Source organism: Osmerus mordax, chromosome 11 (assembly GCF_038355195.1).
Source record: "Osmerus mordax isolate fOsmMor3 chromosome 11, fOsmMor3.pri, whole genome shotgun sequence".
NCBI classification, from domain to species: Eukaryota; Metazoa; Chordata; class Actinopteri; order Osmeriformes; family Osmeridae; genus Osmerus; species Osmerus mordax.
The window spans coordinates 15,016,261-15,038,274 of NC_090060.1; the positions used below are offsets into that span (position 1 = coordinate 15,016,261).

The window sequence follows — 22,014 nt, forward strand, 5'->3', positions numbered from 1 at the left end:
GGGCACGATGTTTGCTTAGTCTGTTTTTTTGTAATTGGATCACATAGCGTCTTACTCACGACAACCTTATCATACTGTCACTGACTGGGAAAGCTATCACTGTAAAAGTTGGCAAAGACATTTTTTATTATATACATTATTATAACTACAAGACTTTCTACAACTTACAAAGCATCTAAAAGGGAGCTGAACATGCATTGTTCCTAAACATATCTGTGCAATATAAAATAAAAACAAGCAGCAAAATAGAGAATACAGTGGATTGGCACTTCCAATTGTTCCAATGGGCTGTTGAAAGTCATAGCTAAAGACTTCTGTTGCAGTTTGTGGCTGACTGATGTTTTGTAATTTTAACACTAAAGCACTTTTTAAGCAAAGTATTTTCTGATATTTTTGTAACCATGATGATTATTTTGTGTTGAATTGCAACAGTACTGCTGAGCTAGTTATGTTACAGCCTGAGGGATGTCAAATACGGTTGCCTAAAAGTAAATATATTTCAAGGAATTATTCTCTGATATGTTTCTCTCGTTTTGCGATATGAAAATAGATATTGTAATTAATTAATATTTTTTCTGTTCCACTGTTCTGTAAGAATTTTTCACTGTGCATGTTAAATTGCATAATTAATTGTCAATAAAGGGGTTATTCTGTCACTTGACAACAGTTATTGATGTTATGTTAAACTGTCTTAAATAGGTCGTAGTTTCCATCATGACGTAAATTTTCAACTTTGCTGCAAATCAACCGGTGCGAGCGGTTGAAGGATTATCAATCTGACAGTCTCAACTAGAGCGGAATTTGACGCTCTGTGGAATCCCATCGAATGATGTACGATGTTGATGTTCGTTGCCCTGAATCATCAACGCACTTTAGAAGGGGGCAGCTATGGCGCGGACAGGATTTAATTTTGCCAGTGAAAAAGGATTACACGAACAGACATCGGTAAATCGTTGACTTTCAAGTGAGCAGTGTTGATATATATCCCCCAAACAAATTGATGGGAAACGACGCCACAAAAAACAAGAAGGTGAGACAAATTTCATTTCGGATATAGCTATCAACTTTTCTTCATGTTAAAAGTCTCGTATCTATTTACAAGACAAGGCTATTATAAGGTTCTAGACTCCAATTAGCCTAAAAGTAAATGTTGACGAAATGGCTACATTCACGCACTGAATATAGTTAGGATTTATCATGTTGCCATTTTATTCCACGCGATTTTTCTTTAGTATTAATGGGTAGACTCCTGTAGCTAAGTGCTCTGTCATTGGTTCGTCTACATATATATTCAAGCAGATTAAGTAAGGACATGTTAACAGTTTACACAAACATTTATGGAAGATGTTGGGGCTCATAGAATCCACGTGATTGGAAAGCACTGGAGTGTCTTCAATCCATGAGGTAAGGCGCCTCTGGACCTTTGGGTGCATTATAGGATGGGAGAGAGGCTGTCGTTTTTGGACATCTTATGAGCCTTGGGTGGAAATGAATAAATATAATACAAAGAGACAAGACTGGGGTCGTACTAAAGAAAATATTATTTTAATGTAAGATTGTGTCGAATGGATGTCAGTAGCTAAACAGTTTCTTCAGTGTGGCATCTGATGGTAACCCTGACATAGTTACGGTACACAGGTAGAACTAGATCCATAATGAAAACATCTTATCACTTCAACACAGAAAGAGGTTCCCAAGCAGGAGAGGCGGCGCTGGAGAGCCTGGCATGGACTCGTCTCCAACATGGGGATCTTCATCGGACCTTCAGGTCTGGTGACACAACATATGGTGCTGGGTACCAGACCACCAGACCATCTACTCCCCCCAGAGCACTGCCTTGAGAAGCCCGGCTTAGAGGGGCCTCTGCCTGGCTTCATTTCCATCTTCCTGCCTGAGTTTCCACATCGTAAATTCCCTGGACAAGACCATTTTCAGGTGATTCTTTCATTCTCGTCGGAACCAGCCTGTTGTTAAATATGGTCTACTACGTGAAACATTTTCGTGAGAACACCTTTCTCATATTTCTTTGTAAGCTAAATCAAACAACCAGTTGAGATGTTGCGTGGACATATTTGAAGTTACGTTTCTTAACCCATCGATGTCACAGATCCTGGGGTTCATAGCCAAAGGATCCTTTGGCCCTATCCTGAAGGTAAAGGACAAGGCCGAGGAGAAGACCTACGCCGTCAAGGTGAACACCTCTAGATGGATTTCATCAGACACATCTACACACATACAACGGCCTTCTTAATTGTTTTCCTATCGTGTGTCTGTAAAGGTGCTGCCTAAGTCTGAGATCTTGAGGCATGGGGTACTGGAACAGTCAAAAGAGGAGGTCATAATCCAGGTAGGGAACACTGTCACACTAACTGGCCAACACACCCTTAAATAACTCCTCCCCCTATCAGAAATCTCATGCATTTATATAACTCCTTACATATATATATACAGTAATATACAGTATATTATTACTGTATATGTGCATGTATTAGGAATTAAGGCTTGAGTGCATTGAAATACAATTTGTGTAGGTCACCAGGCTACTGTCATACTGAGGCAGACATGTAATATCCTGTCTGAGCAGGAATTAGCTTAGCTGACTCAGTTGTTGTTGTCCAGTTGGCCCACTTGCAACAATGACCATTGACCAATCACCAATGAGGCTACACGCCTCTCTGCAGCACCTGCAATCCAGTATGTTCGAGGTCAGACCAAGGTTTGTTTACATCACTTCACCATGGAAATATTGTTTGAAGGGCCCGCTACATCTTTTACTGACATCCCAACTGTGTTTATTTGGCTTGATGCTTCTGTGTGGGTTGTCTGTTGAGGTGTGTGCTGTCTGGTCCAGAGTAGGTTGACTGTTGCCTTGTGTGTTGACTGTTGCCGTGTGTTGACTGTTGCCATGTGTGTTGACTGTTGCCATGTGTGTTGACTGTTGCCGTGTGTTGACTGTTGCCATGTGTGTTGACTGTTGCCGTGTGTTGACTGTTGCCGTGTGTTGACTGTTGCCATGTGTGTTGACTGTTGCCGTGTGTTGACTGTTGCCATGTGTGTTGACTGTTGCCATGTGTGTTGACTGTTGCATTGCAGCGGCAGGTCAGCCACCCATTCCTCCACAGTCTGCAGGACTGCTGGCAGACCCAACGCCACCTCTTCATTAGTGAGTGATAGCTAGATCCCCCCTGCCTTTAACCCTCTCCTCCCCTCCTCACCTGTCTGTGGAGCTTATATCACCCTTAGCTGGACTAGTGCAAGTGGTATTGCTTTTCCTCTCTGGTTTTACTTTCCTCCGCCCGGCTGTACTCTCATTTTGGAAGCGTTATGCTGCCATCTGCTGAGTCTTTGGGGTATTGCTCACATCTCCGACATGATCGTGGCTTGGCTGCTTCCTCGTCTTCCTGCCCTGTTTCCCACTAGTGTTCCTGTCGCTCCAAAGCAACTCCAACCTGGACTTAATGTTAAGATCTTTGGTTATTACTCGATCTATGTGTATTGTAAAGTGGATTGATCCATTTTAGAAAAAGATAATCCATTTAATTCCAAATGTTTTATTTCAATTTGTTTTGACATTGTGTACTTGATTATCTAGAGTTTAATAATATATCTGTAACAGTCTCTGTTAGACTGGATGGAAATGGGAATAATCTAAGCTGGAATTGTTTCAAACTGTCCTTTTTTTTTTGTTTTCCCCCACTCGAATATTATCTCCACCCTACCTGCTCTAAACCCTCACCTGTCCAGGCCCAAAGTGACTTCAGGAAACTTTTACGTTTCACCCAGGTTCTTCTAGTCAGGAAGAACTGTTGTTTTAACAGACGACTTCTCAGCCCCCATCCTGGTGGCAGTGTGCAGCTCTGTACAAACAGGGTCAGACACTCAGTGTTCACCGTCTCTCCCCTCAGAGTGTGACTACTGCAGCACTGGAGACCTGTACACCTACTGGCAGCTGAAGGGACAGTTCGGAGAGGACGAGGCCCGGGTGTTTGCAGCGGAGCTGGCCTGTGCTTTAGGTGAGTGGCCCAAAGTGTGGAACAGAATGTGGATGGATGTGGATATTAACTACTTACTAACCGAGAGTGAGGTCATGCCGGGAAATACCAAACTGAGGCTTCAACGTATCGACAGAGCGATAGCGAGGTTGATACCGCTCGTACGCTCGTTGCCATATAATAAAGATATGTAGCACGCTTAACAGTCCAGGGTCGTGTTTATTGCAGAACGGCTATCTTGTTGTTATGATCAGTGACCTATGCACTTTGTAAAGCTCTCTCTTGGAAGTCGCTTTGGATAAAAGCGTCTGCTAAATGAATAAATGTAAATGTAGAACGGGGCATGATAAGAGTTTGGAAGGTCCTGGGGTCTGAATTAGCCAATGTAATGACTTTACCTACAAATGATTCTGTGTCATTGGTAGGTTGCCTATATGACTTTGGGATCGTCCATAGGGATGTGAAGGTACTCAACATCTGTTCTCCACAGATTTCTTTTAAAAGCTTTTCATGTGATGCATGCATATGATGTCACCATCACAGAAAATACAATTTAAATTATTTTTCTTTTTTAGATGGAGAATGTCCTTCTGACGGACCAAGGTAATGCTTGCTTAGTTTTCTGCACTGCAGTAGAGGACAACTCCAGAGGGCCATAGAACAAAAAATTAATATTTCAATCAAAATAAAGAACATTTAAAGACGCCTGGTATAACATATTTTGCACTACATCATCTTGCCACTCACTAGCTTGTACTCTTTTCGGATGCAGGGCATCTTCGCTTGGCTGACTTTGGACTCTCTCGTCGTCTTCAGCGCGGTGGAAGAGCGTTCACTATCTGTGGAACAATCCAGTACATGGGTAAGACATTTTGGAGGAGGAATATAGTGAGAGAAGAGGGAGTACAGAAATGATACACTGGTAGAATGAATGAATTATACACCAGACACTGTAGTGAGCGGATTGTGGTAAATACTGTGGTCATCTCTTCTGATTGGACTAGCTCCTGAGGTCCTGAGTGGAGGTCCATACAACCATGCAGCCGATTGGTGGTCACTTGGAATCATGTTGTTCTCATTGGTTACTGGAAAGGTGAGGTCACAAACTCACATCTGTAGCCTAAATCTAAAGGTTATTATATTTACATTTAGTCATTTAGCAGACGCTCTTATCCAGAGCGACTTACAGTAATTACAGGGACATTCCCCCGAGGCAAGTAGGATGAAGTGCTTTGCCCAAGGACACAAAGTCATTTGGCACGGACGGGAATCGAACCAGCCACCTTCTGATTACTAGCCCGATTCTTTAACCGCTCAGCCACCTGACTCCCTACCCTATATGTGTATGGGGAAACAATGCCGATCTCATGGTTGATCTCATGTTGTTATATCAGTTCCCAGTGCTTCCAGAGCCAGACCACTGCAAAATGCTGAAGAAAGTCAGAGGATTCCCCTACTCCATGCCCAGTACCTTCAGCCCCTCACTGGCCTTGCTGCTCACCGAGGTGTTTACTCCTTCATGGTTTTCACAGATATAGAAAGGATTTTTGCCCCCAAAAGTCTGTTCATTCTGTGTCTGTCAATGTTCATCTCTCTGCCTCTCTTTGTGAATCTAGCTCCTGTGCAAGAACCCAGCTTGCCGCCTGCATAGCCTCGAGCGTTTGAAGAAGCAGACGTTCTTCCGAGGCACTTCCTTCGACTCCCAGACGCTTCAGAAGAGGCCTGTTGAACTCATCCTCGAACTCAAAAACCACCCTGACCGGCCAGCTAAGGCCATGCGGGGCCTGTCCGTGGCCTACCTCCAGAACTTTGACTGTGACGTTCTCAGCTCGCCCAGCACCCCCACTGAGCTCTCCCCAACCCTGGTCAACATTGTTGAACACATAAAATAATTTCACTTCTGTGCCTGGAAATGAAACACTAACTGACTGTAAATACATAATTTGGAAATTTTACCACATTTTGTAGAAATGTTTTTTTTTGTTACTGTCAGTGTTTTCTGTATGTAGGGTTCCTTTGTGGTGAGCTCCTCCTCTAATCTATCCATCTGCAAAAAGAGATTAGTTTGAAATGGAAAGTTACTGTATCTCCATAAAGGATCTTTCGTATGAGAAATGTAAAGGATTTTTAAGCATTAAGCTTAGTGTTCTCTGTGGAATCTCTTACATAAGCTACTTCATACTGTAAGTTCCACGTTTTGTTGTTGTTGAAGGGAGCACTTGTTGTAGTTTCAGTATGGAGACTCATGTCAGTTGTCTGACTACAAAGCAGAAAATTGCACAAATTCATTTTTGTCAAATGAGAAATCAGGTATTTGAAAAATAGTTTTTTTTTTGCATATACTGTATGCTCACACAAAATCTGTCTGTACTCTATATACCTGGATACATATATAGGATAGCCATCTTTCAGTCTTGATGTGACCTATTTGGGAGAATACTGACAAACCCATGGGGAGCAACCTTAATAGGAATGAAAATTGAAGACCAGATAAAGCAGCCATCATTAAATGTTTTTAATGAGGAGAAAAAAGAATTACTGCCCCAACGGAGACAGCTAAATATATACGCTGGGCTCGCTCGGTGTACGACAGTATCTCCTGAATGGGAGTGTGTACACTCCTCCCTCCACTCGCTGACATTGAATTCCCCTTCAGGCCCTTGTCTTAGACAGGTCCACTCAGGCTACTGAAGCACCGGTACCAGTCCAATGACCTACATCCTTCTTCTGGTGAGGCGCTAGCTACAAAAGGCACACTGACCCACAATGATGAAGGAGTCCCCCTGTACAGCACAAGAATATGTCTACTGAGCTGTAATCACAGAGAATGTGACAGACAGGATTCCAGTCCTGCCGAAAATAGAGTTATGATCCCACTGTGCAATATTTGCTGCCAAAATTGAGCCAGCTGTCTCATTGACAGAGATGTCTCTGATTTGTTTATGTTCAAGTAAGGAAGTTACAATTGTATTTTCTTGCATGAATGGAATTATATGTATATTAATATAAATAAGTTGTATAATATAACTATAATCTATAGTTGACTATAATCTAAATTGTATGATACCTCATCACCGCAGTTGAAACAACCTGTACTAAAGGACTGCTTGTATTTCCTGTGAACGACATAAAGGTCAACTTTACATTAAATGCAGGGATAATTTTCATGTTTCTGGTCCATGTGAATTTATAATTTTACTGGTCCCCATTTTGTCTTAACTGGGTCAGATCTCTATGTTCATTTACATTTACTGAAACCTGAAAAAAGTCCTCCATCCCATAGTTAAAGCACATGCAGGGCCATAGGACTGTTTCAATTGCTCTGAGACTGAGATACTCCTGTGGGTTTTCAGGGCATGGTCCAAATTACCAAGAGATTTAGATGGTTAGTGCCCTGGGCACATTACAACTAATTAGAATTAAAATAGTATTGCATGTGATTGGTTTGAGGCTTAAATTAGGTTGCGGGAGAAGTGTGGGGTTCATTTTTTATAGACAACACATATACACTTTTTTGGGCCAACAATAAATCTGGTGCACTTGTGGTCCCTCAAGTGGGATATAAACCCCGGCACCAAGACCTTTCTGATTAGTTATGTATGTTAACTGTTTTATGAAAATAACCACACAGTTCTTTTCAAAACATTGTTTAGAGGAGGACTTGTGACATTTATTATTTCATCTGTAGGTACTTTTGTTTTAATGATTATGGTCAAAATCCAAACAATTCAATAAAACAACTTATTCCTTAGATTCACAGCTCATGTGAAGTAGATGGCACCTCATCATATTTGATGGCATTGTCGACATTGACACACCCCCTGTGTCATTAGGCTCCGCCCTCTGGGTGTGACCGTTGGAAGTGTCACTGTTGGGAGAGATAACAGAGCCTGGCAGAGAGTAGGAGACATCGATCATCTCCTCACCAACAAGATATCTAACTTCACCTGCTCCTGTCTGGTAAGACTTTCATTCTCTTATTTACTCTTTGCTGGCTATTTAATTGCACAAAAAGTGTATTTGACATAAAGAAAGGTGCTCTTTTGGCAAAAATCTACTTTTCCAACTAAAATTCGGTGATAGATGGGAATGAACATGCTGAGATGACAGTATGGTATCTGGTTGCTTAAGCCTTTTTCCTATATTGGTTTATGTAGACTACATGTATCCACACTTGTTGCTGGCAGAGCATTATGGTCAGCCTTTCATACTATTCACTTGATCACCAAACATCAGCTACGTCTAACAATAGCAAGGAATGAGAAGTTTAAGAGAGGCACTTTTGAAATTGTAGTACCTGCGCAATTTGAGTCAGACAAGTGTTATGTATGTGAAAGTAATTCTTGTTTAGAAAGAACTAAAGTCACATGTGACAAGGTTAGAAGCAAGTCATTGTCCTACCCAGTAACATACAGTACGAAACACTCCTTTAAATGTTTCCTTATGTGTTGGATAGTATAATACTCACTCAAGGGTTGTTTTTGAAACCAGAAGATTTGAACTATTTGGGCATTTCAGCGTGGCCATGAGTATGGCTGCTAGTTTTAGTGTGCATGCATGACAATGCATGGCAGCAGTGTCAGCGGATATCTCCAAACAACTGTAATCCCAGGATAACAATCTGGTCTATGGACACTGTAATCCATGGGAGACTGCTGGATGGGACCAGCAGCAGCACTTCATCAGAAGTATCAACATATGAACATACAGGATATCTACAGTTGACCTTGTTCAGATTCTGAACAGTATAGATCTGAGCCCAGTACAAACATTAAAACACAGACTACTTGCTTTTTGTCCAGATTTGTGTGTCGTTCTCTCAGAATGACTCACCAGTTCCCTACCCTGTCTGCTGGGCAGAAGAAGAATCTACAGGAGATAGCCCTGCGCATAGTGTCTCCAGGGAAGGGCATCCTGGCTGCAGATGAGTCTGTAGGTCAGTCGGATGGGCCTTCTGAACCTATCTGCACTTGTATTACACTGTTGTGAATACTGATTGTGTAGTGATGAAATGTAACTGGCAACATTGGCGTTTTAGTCTATACGCTAATATCTGAACATTCTTTTTGTGTATTGTGGAACTCTGACTGTTGTAGTCATTTCTTATTGTAGGTGTTTTATCTTGTATTTGTCTGTATTTTTCTATGTTTTGTATTGTGCTATGGACCATTTTTTGTGTGTCCGGAATAAAGTGATAATAATAATAATAATAACTGCACTGTGTCAGAACCTTTTCACGCAACAACCATAGGAAACATTCTCCTTTTCTCATGCACATTAGTTCAATCTGTTTTACTGCGTACATCCTGTGCATGTATGGTTTGTGAACAATGCCGGAAACAGGTAGTATTGCGAAGCGTCTGAGCCAGGTGGGCGTTGAGAACACGGAGGAGAACCGCCGCAGGTACCGCCAGATCCTCTTTAGCGCCGATGACCGCATCAACAGCTGTATCGGTGGCGTCATCTTCTTCCACGAGACGCTGTATCAGTACTCTGATGACGGTACCCCCTTCGTCAAAATGATTAAGGAAAGGGGCATCTTGATTGGAATTAAGGTGACTGATATCAGGAGTAATTGTCGAAATGTTTCTGGTTCAATGTCAGAAAGGAACAATCAGACACACAAAAGAGAGCCTTAAAAAACGAATGAAAATGTGTTAGAATTGGTGACATTTTGCACTCAGTTTTCACCTTTTACCCCTCCAGGTTGACAAGGGGGTTGTGCCCCTTCCAGGGACCAATGGGGAAACCACAACTCAGGGTGAGAGGGGCGGTACCTGTATTCACCTCCACTGAATTCACTGTTGATTTCACACACAGTTCATAAGAGATTGGATGGAGAAATATCTGTGTGCAACAATGACTGTTTGTTCTCCCGCAGGACTCGATGGCCTGTCTGAGCGTTGTGCTCAGTATAAAAAGGACGGAGCAGACTTTGCAAAGTGGCGTTGTGTCCTTAAGATCAGTGACACAAATCCTTCTAAACTGGCGATTGAAGAAAATGCCAATGTCCTGGCACGCTATTCAAGTATTTGTCAGCAGGTAATGACTCTTAGAAGCTATGAGGAAGTATTGTACCATCAAAGTGATTTGGCAGATCCTGTTCAGATGAAACGTACGATCACGTCATTTATCTGCCATGCAGCATGGCATTGTGCCAATCATCGAGCCAGAAATCTTACCAGATGGAGATCATGATCTAAAACGCTGTCAGTATGTCACAGAGAAGGTGAGACTTCTCTAACAGGTAACATGCGTGTGCTGTTGATGAAATAACTTGTTAGAGTGCCTAGCTGAACATGCTTTGTCATCTAGGTCCTTGCTGCGGTGTACAAGGCCATGTCAGACCATCATGTGTACCTGGAAGGCACTCTGGTTAAACCCAACATGGTAACCCCTGGCCATGGCTGCACCACCAAATGCAGCCCGGAGGAGGTTGCCATGGCCACAGTCACTGCCCTGCGCCGCACTGTCCCTCCTGCTGTGACTGGTTACGTTCACTGAATGGCTACTACCTTGCCTAGTGTTGAATGAATGAATGAATGAATGATAATGTACTCATTTAGCAGAAACTTTTTTCTAAAGCAGTGTGCAGTACGGGTGGGAGTTGAGTGGTCTAACCACTGAGCTACATCCCCTCCGATGTGTGAGTGAATGAATGACTGAATGAATGAACAGCATCAGCGAAGAAACTGAGACAGCACTGAGGATCCGCAACCACATAAACGACACTTTGGCTTCTTTGTCTACAGGGGTGACATTCCTTTCTGGTGGTCAGAGTGAGGAGGAGGCCTCCGTCCACCTAAATGCTATTAACAACTGCCCCCTGGTGAAGCCGTGGGCCCTCACATTCTCCTATGGCCGAGCCCTACAAGCCTCTGCACTCAAAACCTGGCGTGGGCATAAAGAAAACGAGAACGCTGCAACCGAGCAGTTCATCAAGAGAGCAGAGGCATGTCTACTTAGTAGAATTATCAGCCTGACTTTGTTAGACACAATCTTTCTGAAAATTTTCAACTCCAACATGGGTGGATGAGTCATGAATATTTTCTATTTTAAACCTGAAATGAATTGGATTTCTCAGCTGACAACAGTAAGTTTGTGCCTAACCTTTTTCTTTTTTGCATGTTTCCTCTCACCACACTCCTTTGCTGGGCCTTCAGGTCAATGGTCTGGCTGCTACGGGAAGGTACCTCCGTGGTGGCGATGAGGACGGCCTGCATGACTACGGACCCAGTCATGCATACTGAGCAGCCAGTGATGCCTACACATTCCAGTTTTTGCCCACCAATAGCAAGGTCCGATTCCAGTAACGGCTGAGCTCTCACACACAGTTTTATTCAGAGTCATAGCATGGTATATAGGTCATAACAATGTAGTGTACTGTAGTTAACGCTGTTGACTATTATGGGATAGAATTAGCCACTGGGAATGTGTATGAGTAGTTTTTCTGGCCTTGACTCTTTAGGACAATCAATAGATAGCCTTTGGGTATGCAAGTGTAATGTACAAGACGTGATATGGTTTCATTTGTAATGGCAGTTATTCAGTTAGGTCATATTTCACCTTTTTGTTTTTTACGTTATTCCGTGAAATAATTTAACAGCAGTGATGCAAGCGGTATGCTTACTTAAATTTTTATGGCAGTGATTCGATTGTTCTACTGCAATTCTTCTCTCCTATGATGATGCTTATTGTGTGCCATTTGAGGTTATTGATTCTTATGAGCTTCTGTGCTCTATCATCACACCTAGGTCACTGCAGGAGAGCACAGCAGCTGAGCCCATTATACATGCTGAAAATGTGTATTCTAGAACGTTTTTAATTCTCATGTTCTGAAAAATAAAAATTCTAGCAACAAATTATGTTTTTGTGTAAATCCACACTGTATGTCTGTGAAGACAATGTTTCTGGTTTCGCAAACTTTTTGTGTAAAGGCATTTCTTTCATAGTTGTGGGACCATGACATTTATATTAGTTAAATTACCATTGTACATCCACTGACAAAAAGGTGAAGAAAAAGAAAAATTACAGACTGTAGGCTCTAAATACTCATTGTTTGCACCATAGTCCTGGCACCACCTACTGGCATGTGTTAGTTCAGACTGTCGATAAAAAAAAATATTTCCACGTCAGTGTTCTGGTATTTGCACCTTGGCTAAATTTGATTTGAACTTAAAAATCATCATTTGAAACAAGGTTAAAAGTCAACATGTTAAACAATACATCTGATTTACAGTTTATTTATGAATCTTCTGTGTGGAATTATGTTGCATTGCTGTGCTTACAGAAACTGAACAGCTTAACTAATTACACAGTATTTTGCCATCTTAATACGAAATAATGTCGTGCACCTGTTCATGTATGAACTACTTTGTTTGGCGGACGTGGCGGCTTTTGTAGTCCCCAAGGGTTAATGGCCTTTCGGATCACAACTGAGAATGATTCATTTTCAGTTAATTCTGAAGATTCAAATCTGAGCCGTTCACTTTGCTGTTAGCTTCAAAGAAAAAGGTTTTTCGGAGGGAAAATGACCGTCAGTGTATTTTCCTGATGTGCAAGAATGTGTCGATTGTGTTTCATACAGAGTCATTACATCAATGGTTTTTCATGTTTGAATTTGCCCTGTTTTTTGTATAGGAGTGTAATTATGTGTAAAACGAGTCCAAATACAAACATTTCAGATTGTATTATATCGTTTTTCTAATAGTGATCACTTCGCTGTTAATTTTAGACTTTACATTGAAAGTATCATTCAATACCGTGTTCCATTTGGAAAAGTGACTCAAAACAATCGGTTCAGTGAAAAGATCCAATCACCAAGATATGCGCACATTTCCGGGACTCCCCAACCAAGAAGCGCGGTTCCTGAAGAAAACCCAGCGGAACACAGCACGGGGGTTGTTAGCTTGAGAGGGAAGGACAACTTTTGTGTGCTTGGACGTCGTTTGGTTGTTGTTTTAAACCAAGTTTTGTTTTTGTGGTATTGGGCAGTTTTTAGCGTTAACTGTTGAACTACCACGTCGCGTTTCAACCTTAGCCATAAGAAACAAACGTTGGCTTGCTAGCTACTATGTCGGGAGGTGTCGTGCGAGGCCCTGCTGGAAATAACGATTGCCGAATCTATGTCGGAAATCTACCCCCTGATATTCGCACCAAAGATGTTGAAGATGTGTTCTACAAATACGGGGCGATTCGGGATATCGATTTGAAGAATCGAAGAGGTGGACCTCCTTTTGCTTTTATCGAATTTGAGGATCCAAGGTAAATGCTAACACTTACCTAGCCAGCTAACTAGGCTATTAGCTAGCGCGATGGCGCTAGCTAGATAACGCGTGCGCTTCTCCGACTTCCAACGTTGGACAGTGAGTAATTCACGCGACCTCGTTGATCATTGTGATTGTCTAGCTATTCTCCAGCCTGAAATGTAACTATGCAAAATTTTCTACGTTTTATCCATGGTTACCTTAATGAAAAATTCAATTGACACGATTTATAAATTGAATGCATGGTTCATTTCAAGTTCAGATTGCAGTGTCTTTGTTTCCTGCAAGCCGTCGTTAGCTGACACGCTGGTTGGTTAGCAAACGTTAGCCGGCTAGCTACCTAACGTGGATTAACAGCGGGGAGCAATCTACTGTGCATGTTTGCATAATGCCTCACAAACTGCCTGTCACGTTAATGATTTATAGAAAAAAAAATCGGAATACCTAAACGTGATTGTATATTAGGGATGCAGACGATGCAGTGTATGGGCGGGATGGCTACGACTACGACGGCTACCGTCTGCGTGTTGAGTTCCCACGCAGCGGCAGGGGTTCAGGACGGGGTGGCTTCGGTGGAGGCATTGGTGCCCCAAGAGGGAGATACGGCCCCCCATCCAGACGCTCTGAGTACAGGGTCATTGTTTCAGGTGAGCCGATTACTCTTGCTGATTAACCTTGTCCGTAGCCATTAAGAATTACATTAAGCAGTACTAGCTTGCAATGTACAATGTAATGCAACCCACCACGTTTTGAAGGGGTGGCTTGCTACACTTGGTAGTTTTTCCATGAAGTTTCCTCCTATTGGGCAAACGTGCCTCTTGTTTCAATGTATCTGTTGTGATTCTCATTTGAAGGGCTTCCTCAAAGCGGCAGCTGGCAGGATCTGAAGGACCACATGCGCGAAGCTGGGGACGTTTGTTACGCGGATGTTTTCCGAGATGGAACTGGAGTCGTGGAGTTTGTGCGTAAAGAAGACATGACCTACGCAGTGCGAAAGCTGGATAACACCAAATTCCGATCACATGAGGTATGCTAACATTTGGAGTCATGTCATGGATAATTGTTTTAGAAACCACTCCCCCTCACCCTTCCCCTGCAAGGTGAGTATAGGGCTAGCATGATACTTGATGTGATGTTAGCGGTTGTCTTAATAACCCATCTTTGATTCCAACAGGTGCAGCTTTATTGCAATGGAAAGGAGGTGTGTGTGTGTATATGTCTTTTTTTTCAAAGTTGAGTTCTCTTGTGTCTACCAGGGAGAGACAGCGTACATTCGTGTGAAAGTAGACGGCCCCCGCAGCCCGAGCTACGGAAGATCACGATCCAGGAGCCGCAGCAGGAGCAGAAGCCGCAGCCGGAGCGCCGTCAGCCGCAGTCGCAGCAACTCCCGCACCCGTGGCAGAGGGTCTCCACGCTACTCTCCTCGTCATAGCCGCTCTCGTTCCCGTTCCTAAACTCTCAACCGTCACCGATGTGTTGCCGTGTTGGTGAATTCCTTGTGTACCACCTTTTTTTTTTGTTTTTACCTTTTTGTTTTTACCCTCCCGATGAGTTTCCTACCCCATTCCCCCCCTCCTCCTCCCATCCAAGCGTCAACTAGAGATTTTTGTTTTTGCATTTCATCTCCCGATGTCCTCGTGGATGATCTGTGTAGGTGTCTTCCCCCCCACCTGTCCTCCTCACACTATCCCTTTTGGTTTTTATCCACCCCCGTAAACTCATTTTAATTGATTTTGTGTTTCCTCCTCAATTTTTGCAACATTTGAATAGCACTGTGCTGAACTTCCAAAAGGTTGAGCTCCGACTGGTTAAACTTTTGGAAGTGTTGGAAAAATTGAGATCTTTTCATGGGATGGCTGGGGGCGGGGGATCACATTGCTTAACTGTATTTTACCCTTGTGTCTTCCTTTAGACATCTGAAGATAAGGATTAAAGAATGATTTGGAATAAACGATTGTGGAGCACATTTCATTTGTTTGATCAGGATAGGACATCTTATTGAGGAGGAGTCAGGTCAAGAGGCAATGGTATGCTTCAGTATCCATTTCTGTCAATGTGTAATGTGAGGACTTGGTGGTTGCAACAGGATGCATGATAAATCGTATGGGTTTAGCACAGTTCATTTCCTAAAGCTCCAGCTCCCATCTTTTGTTTTTGCAACTTATTAACTAAGAATTGCATGTCTTTGGCTCTGCCAGGACAATCGGTCCCTCTGAAGTGTACATTACTGGTATTGTTTTGTGTTTTTTTTCTTTGTGTTTTTTTTCTTTTCTAAATAGAAGCTGGTTGATATTAGACTGGGGCTCTGGGCTTTAGTACAAAGGTAGACAAATATCTGTAAAGTACAGGAATATTTTACTTTTCTGTAATCAAACTGCTGGCTTTTGGTCCTCAATGGCATTTTGATATCTAGCCACCTGTGATGAGTGCACTGAGTGAAAAATTGGGTTTGGCCCAAATATAACAATTCTAATGGTTTGCCTCTGATTTTTTTTCTGGTATTTCAAGGTTTTGATTGGAGGAGGGGCTCAGTGGATCCCAATCCTTGGAGCCGGATGAGTGGATCGTGTAGGGAAGGGATAGGCAAGGAATGGATGGATGCTTGGAACGGGATCCATTTTCCAGGAGTCAAATGAATTGATTCGGAACTAATTGGAGTCCCAGAGCAACTAGCCCATTTATATCTCAATTTTTAAGTGATAACGTGCGCAGTCAAAGGATATGGCTTGATTTACTTTTTTGGAAAAGAAAAACAGGACCAGGAAGTTGGATCAAAGGATGGAATCGTAGCAGTCTGGTAAATAAGGGAATTAAATTGGGGTGGTTGTTGATTACATTGGGTAGTTTGTATTCTTTGATTTAGGTTTCTCCAGCATTTTCAATAAAATCCTGAAAATATGTACCTGTTTTCTTAGTTATTCACTTAAAAGAGTTACATGTTATTTAAAGGGATATATGGTACACTGGGAAACACAAACATGTTGACCACTGCTTCCCTTCACAGGCTATAGGATAATAGTTTAACCCTTGTGCTGCCTTCGGGTCACATGACCCAAAGGTTCATAACGAACCATCGTTGTGTTTACCCAATACAAAAACATATAAAATAATTTTCTTTTAACCTTTGCAATGTGGGGGGTCTGAGACAGCCCAACGGTTAAAAGAAAATGCTTCACTTTGTTTTTGTATGCGGTAAAGTTGTCGCAATACGACGATGGGTCACAATGACTGATGGGTCAGAACGACCCGAAGATAATACAAGGGTTCCTAATCGACAAATTATATAGACATTGGCCAACAGACATTTTTGGTAAGCATGTGAAGAATCTTTAAGACCGAGGTGCGTCTTAGTCAAAGAATAGCAAGGGTAAAAAAGAAACACGATTTATTAATGGTATTCACAGTAAATCATTTGATATATCCGTAGACTCCATAATAGGCTACATCAAGTGTTTTATAATTTGCTCATCGCCGTCAGTTTCAGCTGCCAGGACAACCAGTCTACCTCTACCGTATTGACAACGATGCATTGTGGGACGAAATAAGATGCTGGTACAGAGTGGCTGCTAGAAAATGCCTGCAAGAACTATGAGCACTAGCCAATGGAATTGTATGTGGCGTGCAGCAGAGTCAAGGGCGGGGGAGGCAGGCTATTTCAGCGGGGCAGAGACCCACATTTTTTGCAGTGAGTAAATCTGATCAAATTACCAGTGTCCGCTAGAAAGCAAAACGGAAGACATCCAGCGAGGTGAAATACGCATTTTTCGAAGGCTTGAAGCGTTCACTGTCTCCCACAAAAAGGTGAGCGACAATACGGTATCTACTCGCACATGCATGTTTCATGATTGAAGTTATTTGCAAATGAGTTTCGATTGGTGTGCAAACAATTCACTTCATTCTATTTCGGCAAATATATTGGTGAACCAGTTATTGGGCCTGCCCATGTTGTGATTTAGGATCAATCACATTCTGCAATGCAATACATCCAATCTACCCTAGCTCAGAGTTGTGTCATTGTTTAACCATGTCAAGTTTGAGATGTCACTGCGCTGTGTTTTCCAAAGTGTAACGACTAGTATCCGAATTATCCGACCTTTCATCAAGTTTCTTTCAAATCTATGCCTAGAACACTTGGCCTGGGTTTGTCACTGAAGGCAAACCGGTCACAATAATTACCGAGAAAGGGTTGTAGTTCGGGGTATCAGCGTTGACCTGTTTAAGTTCTCAACTGTTGGCGCATAGTTTAATCAATTGGCAATTTGATCTCTATCACCTGAGTTGCAATAGTCTCACAAGTAGTTCAAGGCCTACATTGTTAAGCAGGCTAGTAGGCCTAAACCCTCAGTTGTTAAAAGGACTAGGTAACGTTCAAATGTTTAGTTTAAGATCGTTTTTGTACGATGTCGAGACCAAAGGGGTGGAATAAATCAATTTGTTTAGCAGGCATCATGACTGACAGAAAGGCTGTTATCAAGAATGCTGACATGTCTGAGGATATGCAGCAAGATGCTGTGGACTGTGCAACCCAGGCCATGGAGAAATACAACATAGAGAAAGACATTGCTGCCTACGTCAAGAAAGTAAGTGCAAAATAACTGCTATAGACCTGCATACCCTAAAGTCATGTCAATGAGTATTACATATGAATATTGGAACACTGCTTGTATGCAGAATTCACATACAGCAAACTGACCCTTCTTTTAACCCCTTTTTGTAGGAGTTTGACAAGAAGTATAATCCCACATGGCATTGCATAGTTGGGAGGAACTTCGGCAGCTACGTGACCCATGAGACCAAGCACTTCATTTACTTCTACCTGGGTCAAGTGGCCATCCTCCTCTTCAAGTCTGGCTGAGTTCCCTCAGTGAGGTTTTGAAAGCCTCTGATTATGAACTGCAATGCACTGGAGGCAGATGAAGCCTTCACACACACACTTAAATAACGTAAACATACCATAGAGATGCAAAATGGCTGTGTGCAACTGCATGGACTATGTACCTTATTATTGTGTATGTTACAGTCAAATTACTTTACAATAGTTGCCAGGAAAAATGCAACGTAAAGAGTTTTGTTAAACAGGCTCTTCATATTTTGTTATACTTCGTATTAAGTTGTAAATGCTTTAACGATGGCCCCTTGATTGTGTAATAAAGGCAAGCTAGAAGAAGTAGCTGTGCATCTGCTTGAGAAGTTGTTGTCTTTAGTGACTTGTGCTGCTACTCATGGCAGAACTTCTTCAGTTTGTTTTTTCAGTTAGTCGTTTATTGATGTGGATGACGGTGACAGAAATTGAAACGTCTCTTTTTGAAGGACAAGGGTTTTGGGTCCGTTTTGAGACTACTGTGAAAATATGATCACTTCCTGAATTACCTAGTCTGAAACTGTTTCGACCCAAACTCTACAGTTACTTTTAATAAAGCATAACTATGCTTTGTTAGGCAGAACTAGAGTTACTGTATAGGACTTTTAATTGAGCACCACATGAGGCACCAGAGCAAGCAAGGTCATCCAAACACTGATTTAGTTAAAATGTTTGGGTATTTTTCAGCCTTGTAAATTGTTTTTTGTTTGGAAATGTGAAATGTAGGTTACTTGGTACACACGTCTAGCTGTTTAGTTTTGGGGGCTTGGGTGCAGTTTACTTAAGACTATTGTGGCATTGTACAAAACTGTTAAACTTGCTCAATCAATAGAAAACATGAAATACTTGTGTCTTGTACTTCATTTCCTGTTGTGAGTGGTTCCATAACCTATTATTCAGTTAAGTTCCAGCTGGAAGCCATGATGGCTATAGTAGAGTGTCCATGTGCTTGATAGTATGACTTTACAGCTGTTGAATGAGTTTCACTGATTTTCTTCTGTTTCTGCTTCTGAGAGTTCCACTTGCATTTAAAGTTGTGAATAAATGCCAACTGGGTGAAGTTTCAGGCAGGAACCTAAGTCTATAGACCAGGGAGTAAGAAACTTTTCTGCAAATAGGAGGTTGCAGATTAAGGGAAAGTGGCTAATTAATTATTAGTGGGAGCAGAAGAAACTACTCTACAGTAGAGGATCTTATATTATCTGCACTAGACTTTCCCCTGTACTTGGGTAACAGAGAACTCTTAGCAAGGTTATACTTATGCTGTCTTTGTTCCCTTAGCACTGTGTAAGCAAATTACAGGTCTACAGAGCCTGCTTAAATCTCCAGAAACAAAGAGGTGTTTCCGCTGGGTTCAAAGTGTGTGGTTAGCTAACAGCCAGTTGATAGAAACATTCAGTACGGATACCTTATTGTGTAGAGGCCCCAAGGATTGAATAACTAAAGAGATACATGATATTCAGTACATTTCAGAGGGTAGCGCTTGACTCCTAGATAACCCAGGGCTGTAATATTTTGGATTATTCGGTGCTTCTCAATTGCTTCATTTAAATTTTTGTATTGTTTGTTATGGATTTTTTAGTTGTTTTCATCTACAACGGCGATTCCCAACCTATGGGCCGCGGTCGGCCCACTAGTGGTCCATTAGGGTAATGCAGATTGCCCCCAAACCAATGCAAACTAAAATATGAAAAATACATATCAAAATATAACAAATATATACTATTGGTAAATTATAAAAAATCTTAATTTTTTCATCATGACCAAAACGCCAATTTTACGCTTGGAACGTTGTCAGTAACCCAACTGGCATACGCCCACTTCGATGTTTTAGTCATTTTTAGATATTTGTTGTTATCAAAATAAATCTTACAAATGCCTTATAATTCCATCACATATACACATTTTCCCCTGAGCTAATACAGTAAAGAGTGCTTACATACAGATACATACAGTAGAACGCGAAAAAATATAATGACAAATAAAATTCATCGAATAATACAAAACAGAAGCAAACAACAAACTAATCCATTTACCCTCCTTTATGGGGTCCAGTCAACCAATTTATGCACGCATCACTTCCGCATATTGCGTGAGTCAGGTCAATCACTTCCGGTGGCTAGCATTATCTTCCCAAAAGGACAATTAGCGATGTACATGGGATTCTATGTTGCTGCCCTTCAAGCAAGGTCAAGCGGGTTCAAGTTGTATGTTTCAAGTTACATCAACAATTTTTAAGGTAAGGTCTAACTCACACAGTAAAAGTAGCTAGCTGACACTAGCTATCCTCAACGGATTTGAGCAGCAATGTTAGCTAGGCTAGCTAACAATTTGTAGCTACGTTATAATTGAGCCTACTCAATTATCTGATTGTCAGCTTGCTTGCTAGTTGTCAATGTTAACACATAAATAATTGATCTGTCATATTTGTTCCCTACGGATAATGTAATGTAACATGTATTTCTCTGTTTTTAACAACAAGCTGGAAAGAGATCTCCATGAAGGCGATATTAATGAAAGGACACTGTGGCGCTGAAGGACACATTGTCTTCTTTGATCGCTCAAATAAATGTAGCTCTGAAAGCAAACTGTTTGGCTCCCGTGGTGGGAGCTATGCAAGTGGTCTGCAAAGTGGAAAAGGTTGGGAATGGCTGCTCTATGATGCATCCTATAAGGCCAGTGATCTTTTCCTCTTATTTCATGACAGAGGGCGGCCTCATTCCATAACTGACCTTGTTCACCACCATCTCAGTGTCCCTGCCACTGGGCTCTGTCAGACAAACTCAGCATCATCCTCTGTGGTCCTGCTTGCCTTCTCACATTCACATCCTTGCACCACAGGGTTATGTAATCTATCTCTCTGTCTATCTGTCTCTCTCATACTCTTGTCTTTCTGAAAACATGCACTGGCTCCTCAGGCAAACTTTTAGGCTTTGACTTAGTGGTTCTTGCTTGTGGATCTAGTTTAAACACCACATGGTCATGCTTTGGGGACTATTTTCATGACTAGGATGAGCAGGCAGATACTGTTTACCGTAGGAACTCATTCTGGATCATGTGGAAGGTGTGGGATGATTCCCATGCTATTTGTATAGTTGTCCACAAGAGGGGCACCTTCTCCTACAGTTGTAATACCATGCAAGGGAAACATAGGCTTTTGGATCCAAATTATGTGCTGTCTGAAGGACAACAACAATTTGTATTAAGATCGGATAAATAGGATTAAATGTAATTGAACTTTGAACCTCGGACTGGAGACAGGCCTACTAAGATTCAATATAAAAATAAAAATAAATGTGCCATTTAGTTTTTTTTGTGAAGAATGTCATACATACACATACACACATTCACACAAATTCCTTACAAAAAGCTACCAAGTACTAAATATGACTCAGTCATGGTAATGATAAGAATGTTCTTCTGTCCAAATAATAATGCTCATTCATTCGAAGTTACTACTTCTAAACAGTTAATCTGATGAGTTTACTCGACCAAACTATTTAATTTATGTGTTTGCCCTCTTTTCAAGACACCATTAACCCCAGAATATAATCATCTCAATTGTGATACTGATCAGGTCTGTAGAACAGTCTTTGGATTCCTTTTACAGCTCACAGAGCGTGATAAGATGTGCTTTGCGGTTCTCCTCCTTTTACAGCTTTTGTAGATATGCATGTTCATTCGCTTTGCAGAGTAAAAAGCGTAGGAGTGTCTCTTTCCCTCAAACTAAGGCCAAAGACTGGTGTCAGTCCAGACAGTCTTCTAGTTTGTCTGGCTTAGTAGATTTTCCCACTATAATCCAATGTTGTGCTTCTCAGAATTACTGGCCATTCATACCAGTCTCCCGGTAACAAATACTATTAGGAAAACTTTCAAGTCAAGTTTCAAATAAATT

General features: G+C 41.7%; 4 protein-coding genes across 6 annotated transcripts; all 4 read left to right on the forward strand.

The window, feature by feature from the left end:
* Positions 1 to 1,565: 1,565 nt before the first annotated feature.
* Positions 1,566 to 5,884, forward strand: rskra (ribosomal protein S6 kinase related a). Its single transcript, XM_067246731.1, has 12 exons — positions 1,566 to 1,571; positions 1,684 to 1,935; positions 2,108 to 2,191; positions 2,279 to 2,347; positions 3,094 to 3,163; positions 3,906 to 4,013; positions 4,418 to 4,458; positions 4,568 to 4,595; positions 4,765 to 4,854; positions 4,997 to 5,085; positions 5,387 to 5,497; positions 5,609 to 5,884. The coding sequence occupies exons 1-12, from the start codon at positions 1,566 to 1,568 to the stop codon at positions 5,882 to 5,884; spliced, it is 1,224 nt and encodes a 407-aa protein (XP_067102832.1).
* A 2,932-nt stretch (positions 5,885 to 8,816) lies between these two features.
* On the forward strand, positions 8,817 to 11,242 carry aldoca (aldolase C, fructose-bisphosphate, a). The gene is made up of 8 exons (XM_067245959.1): positions 8,817 to 8,928; positions 9,336 to 9,547; positions 9,699 to 9,753; positions 9,874 to 10,034; positions 10,138 to 10,221; positions 10,308 to 10,482; positions 10,745 to 10,944; positions 11,156 to 11,242. Exons 1-8 carry the CDS (start codon positions 8,817 to 8,819, stop codon positions 11,240 to 11,242), a joined length of 1,086 nt encoding a protein of 361 aa, XP_067102060.1.
* A 1,626-nt stretch (positions 11,243 to 12,868) lies between these two features.
* On the forward strand, positions 12,869 to 14,712 carry srsf1a (serine and arginine rich splicing factor 1a). The gene is made up of 4 exons (XM_067245973.1): positions 12,869 to 13,256; positions 13,724 to 13,905; positions 14,113 to 14,285; positions 14,515 to 14,712. Exons 1-4 carry the CDS (start codon positions 13,066 to 13,068, stop codon positions 14,710 to 14,712), a joined length of 744 nt encoding a protein of 247 aa, XP_067102074.1. The 5' UTR covers positions 12,869 to 13,065.
* Positions 14,713 to 16,831: 2,119 nt separating this feature from the next.
* On the forward strand, positions 16,832 to 18,962 carry dynll2a (dynein, light chain, LC8-type 2a). 3 transcript variants are annotated; one of them, XM_067245974.1, is made up of 3 exons: positions 16,832 to 16,943; positions 17,699 to 17,838; positions 17,976 to 18,962. In XM_067245974.1, exons 1-3 carry the CDS (start codon positions 16,832 to 16,834, stop codon positions 18,111 to 18,113), a joined length of 390 nt encoding a protein of 129 aa, XP_067102075.1. In that variant the 3' UTR covers positions 18,114 to 18,962. The 3 variants fall into 3 exon arrangements, with proteins under 3 accessions (XP_067102075.1, XP_067102076.1, XP_067102078.1); XM_067245975.1 differs by having other exon boundaries at positions 17,702 to 17,838; XM_067245977.1 differs by lacking the exon at positions 16,832 to 16,943 and having other exon boundaries at positions 17,707 to 17,838.
* Positions 18,963 to 22,014: the final 3,052 nt, after the last annotated feature.

Excerpts from the sequence above, each read along its gene's own strand:
- rskra (XM_067246731.1), top strand. Across the intron at positions 2,348-3,093 it reads AAGAGGAGGTCATAATCCAG|CGGCAGGTCAGCCACCCATT; the intron begins GTAGGGAACACT and ends GTTGCATTGCAG. Across the intron at positions 4,459-4,567 it reads TCGTCCATAGGGATGTGAAG|ATGGAGAATGTCCTTCTGAC; the intron begins GTACTCAACATC and ends TTTCTTTTTTAG.
- aldoca (XM_067245959.1), top strand. The coding sequence starts at position 8,817 with ATGACTCACCAGTTCCCTACCCTGTCTGCTGGGCAGAAGAAGAATCTA. Across the intron at positions 9,548-9,698 it reads GCATCTTGATTGGAATTAAG|GTTGACAAGGGGGTTGTGCC; the intron begins GTGACTGATATC and ends TTACCCCTCCAG. Across the intron at positions 9,754-9,873 it reads TGGGGAAACCACAACTCAGG|GACTCGATGGCCTGTCTGAG; the intron begins GTGAGAGGGGCG and ends GTTCTCCCGCAG.
- srsf1a (XM_067245973.1), top strand. The coding sequence starts at position 13,066 with ATGTCGGGAGGTGTCGTGCGAGGCCCTGCTGGAAATAACGATTGCCGA. Across the intron at positions 13,906-14,112 it reads GTACAGGGTCATTGTTTCAG|GGCTTCCTCAAAGCGGCAGC; the intron begins GTGAGCCGATTA and ends TCTCATTTGAAG. Across the intron at positions 14,286-14,514 it reads CCAAATTCCGATCACATGAG|GGAGAGACAGCGTACATTCG; the intron begins GTATGCTAACAT and ends TGTGTCTACCAG.
- dynll2a (XM_067245974.1), top strand. The coding sequence starts at position 16,832 with ATGCCTGCAAGAACTATGAGCACTAGCCAATGGAATTGTATGTGGCGT. Across the intron at positions 16,944-17,698 it reads AGAGACCCACATTTTTTGCA|CAGGCATCATGACTGACAGA; the intron begins GTGAGTAAATCT and ends CAATTTGTTTAG. Across the intron at positions 17,839-17,975 it reads TTGCTGCCTACGTCAAGAAA|GAGTTTGACAAGAAGTATAA; the intron begins GTAAGTGCAAAA and ends CCCTTTTTGTAG.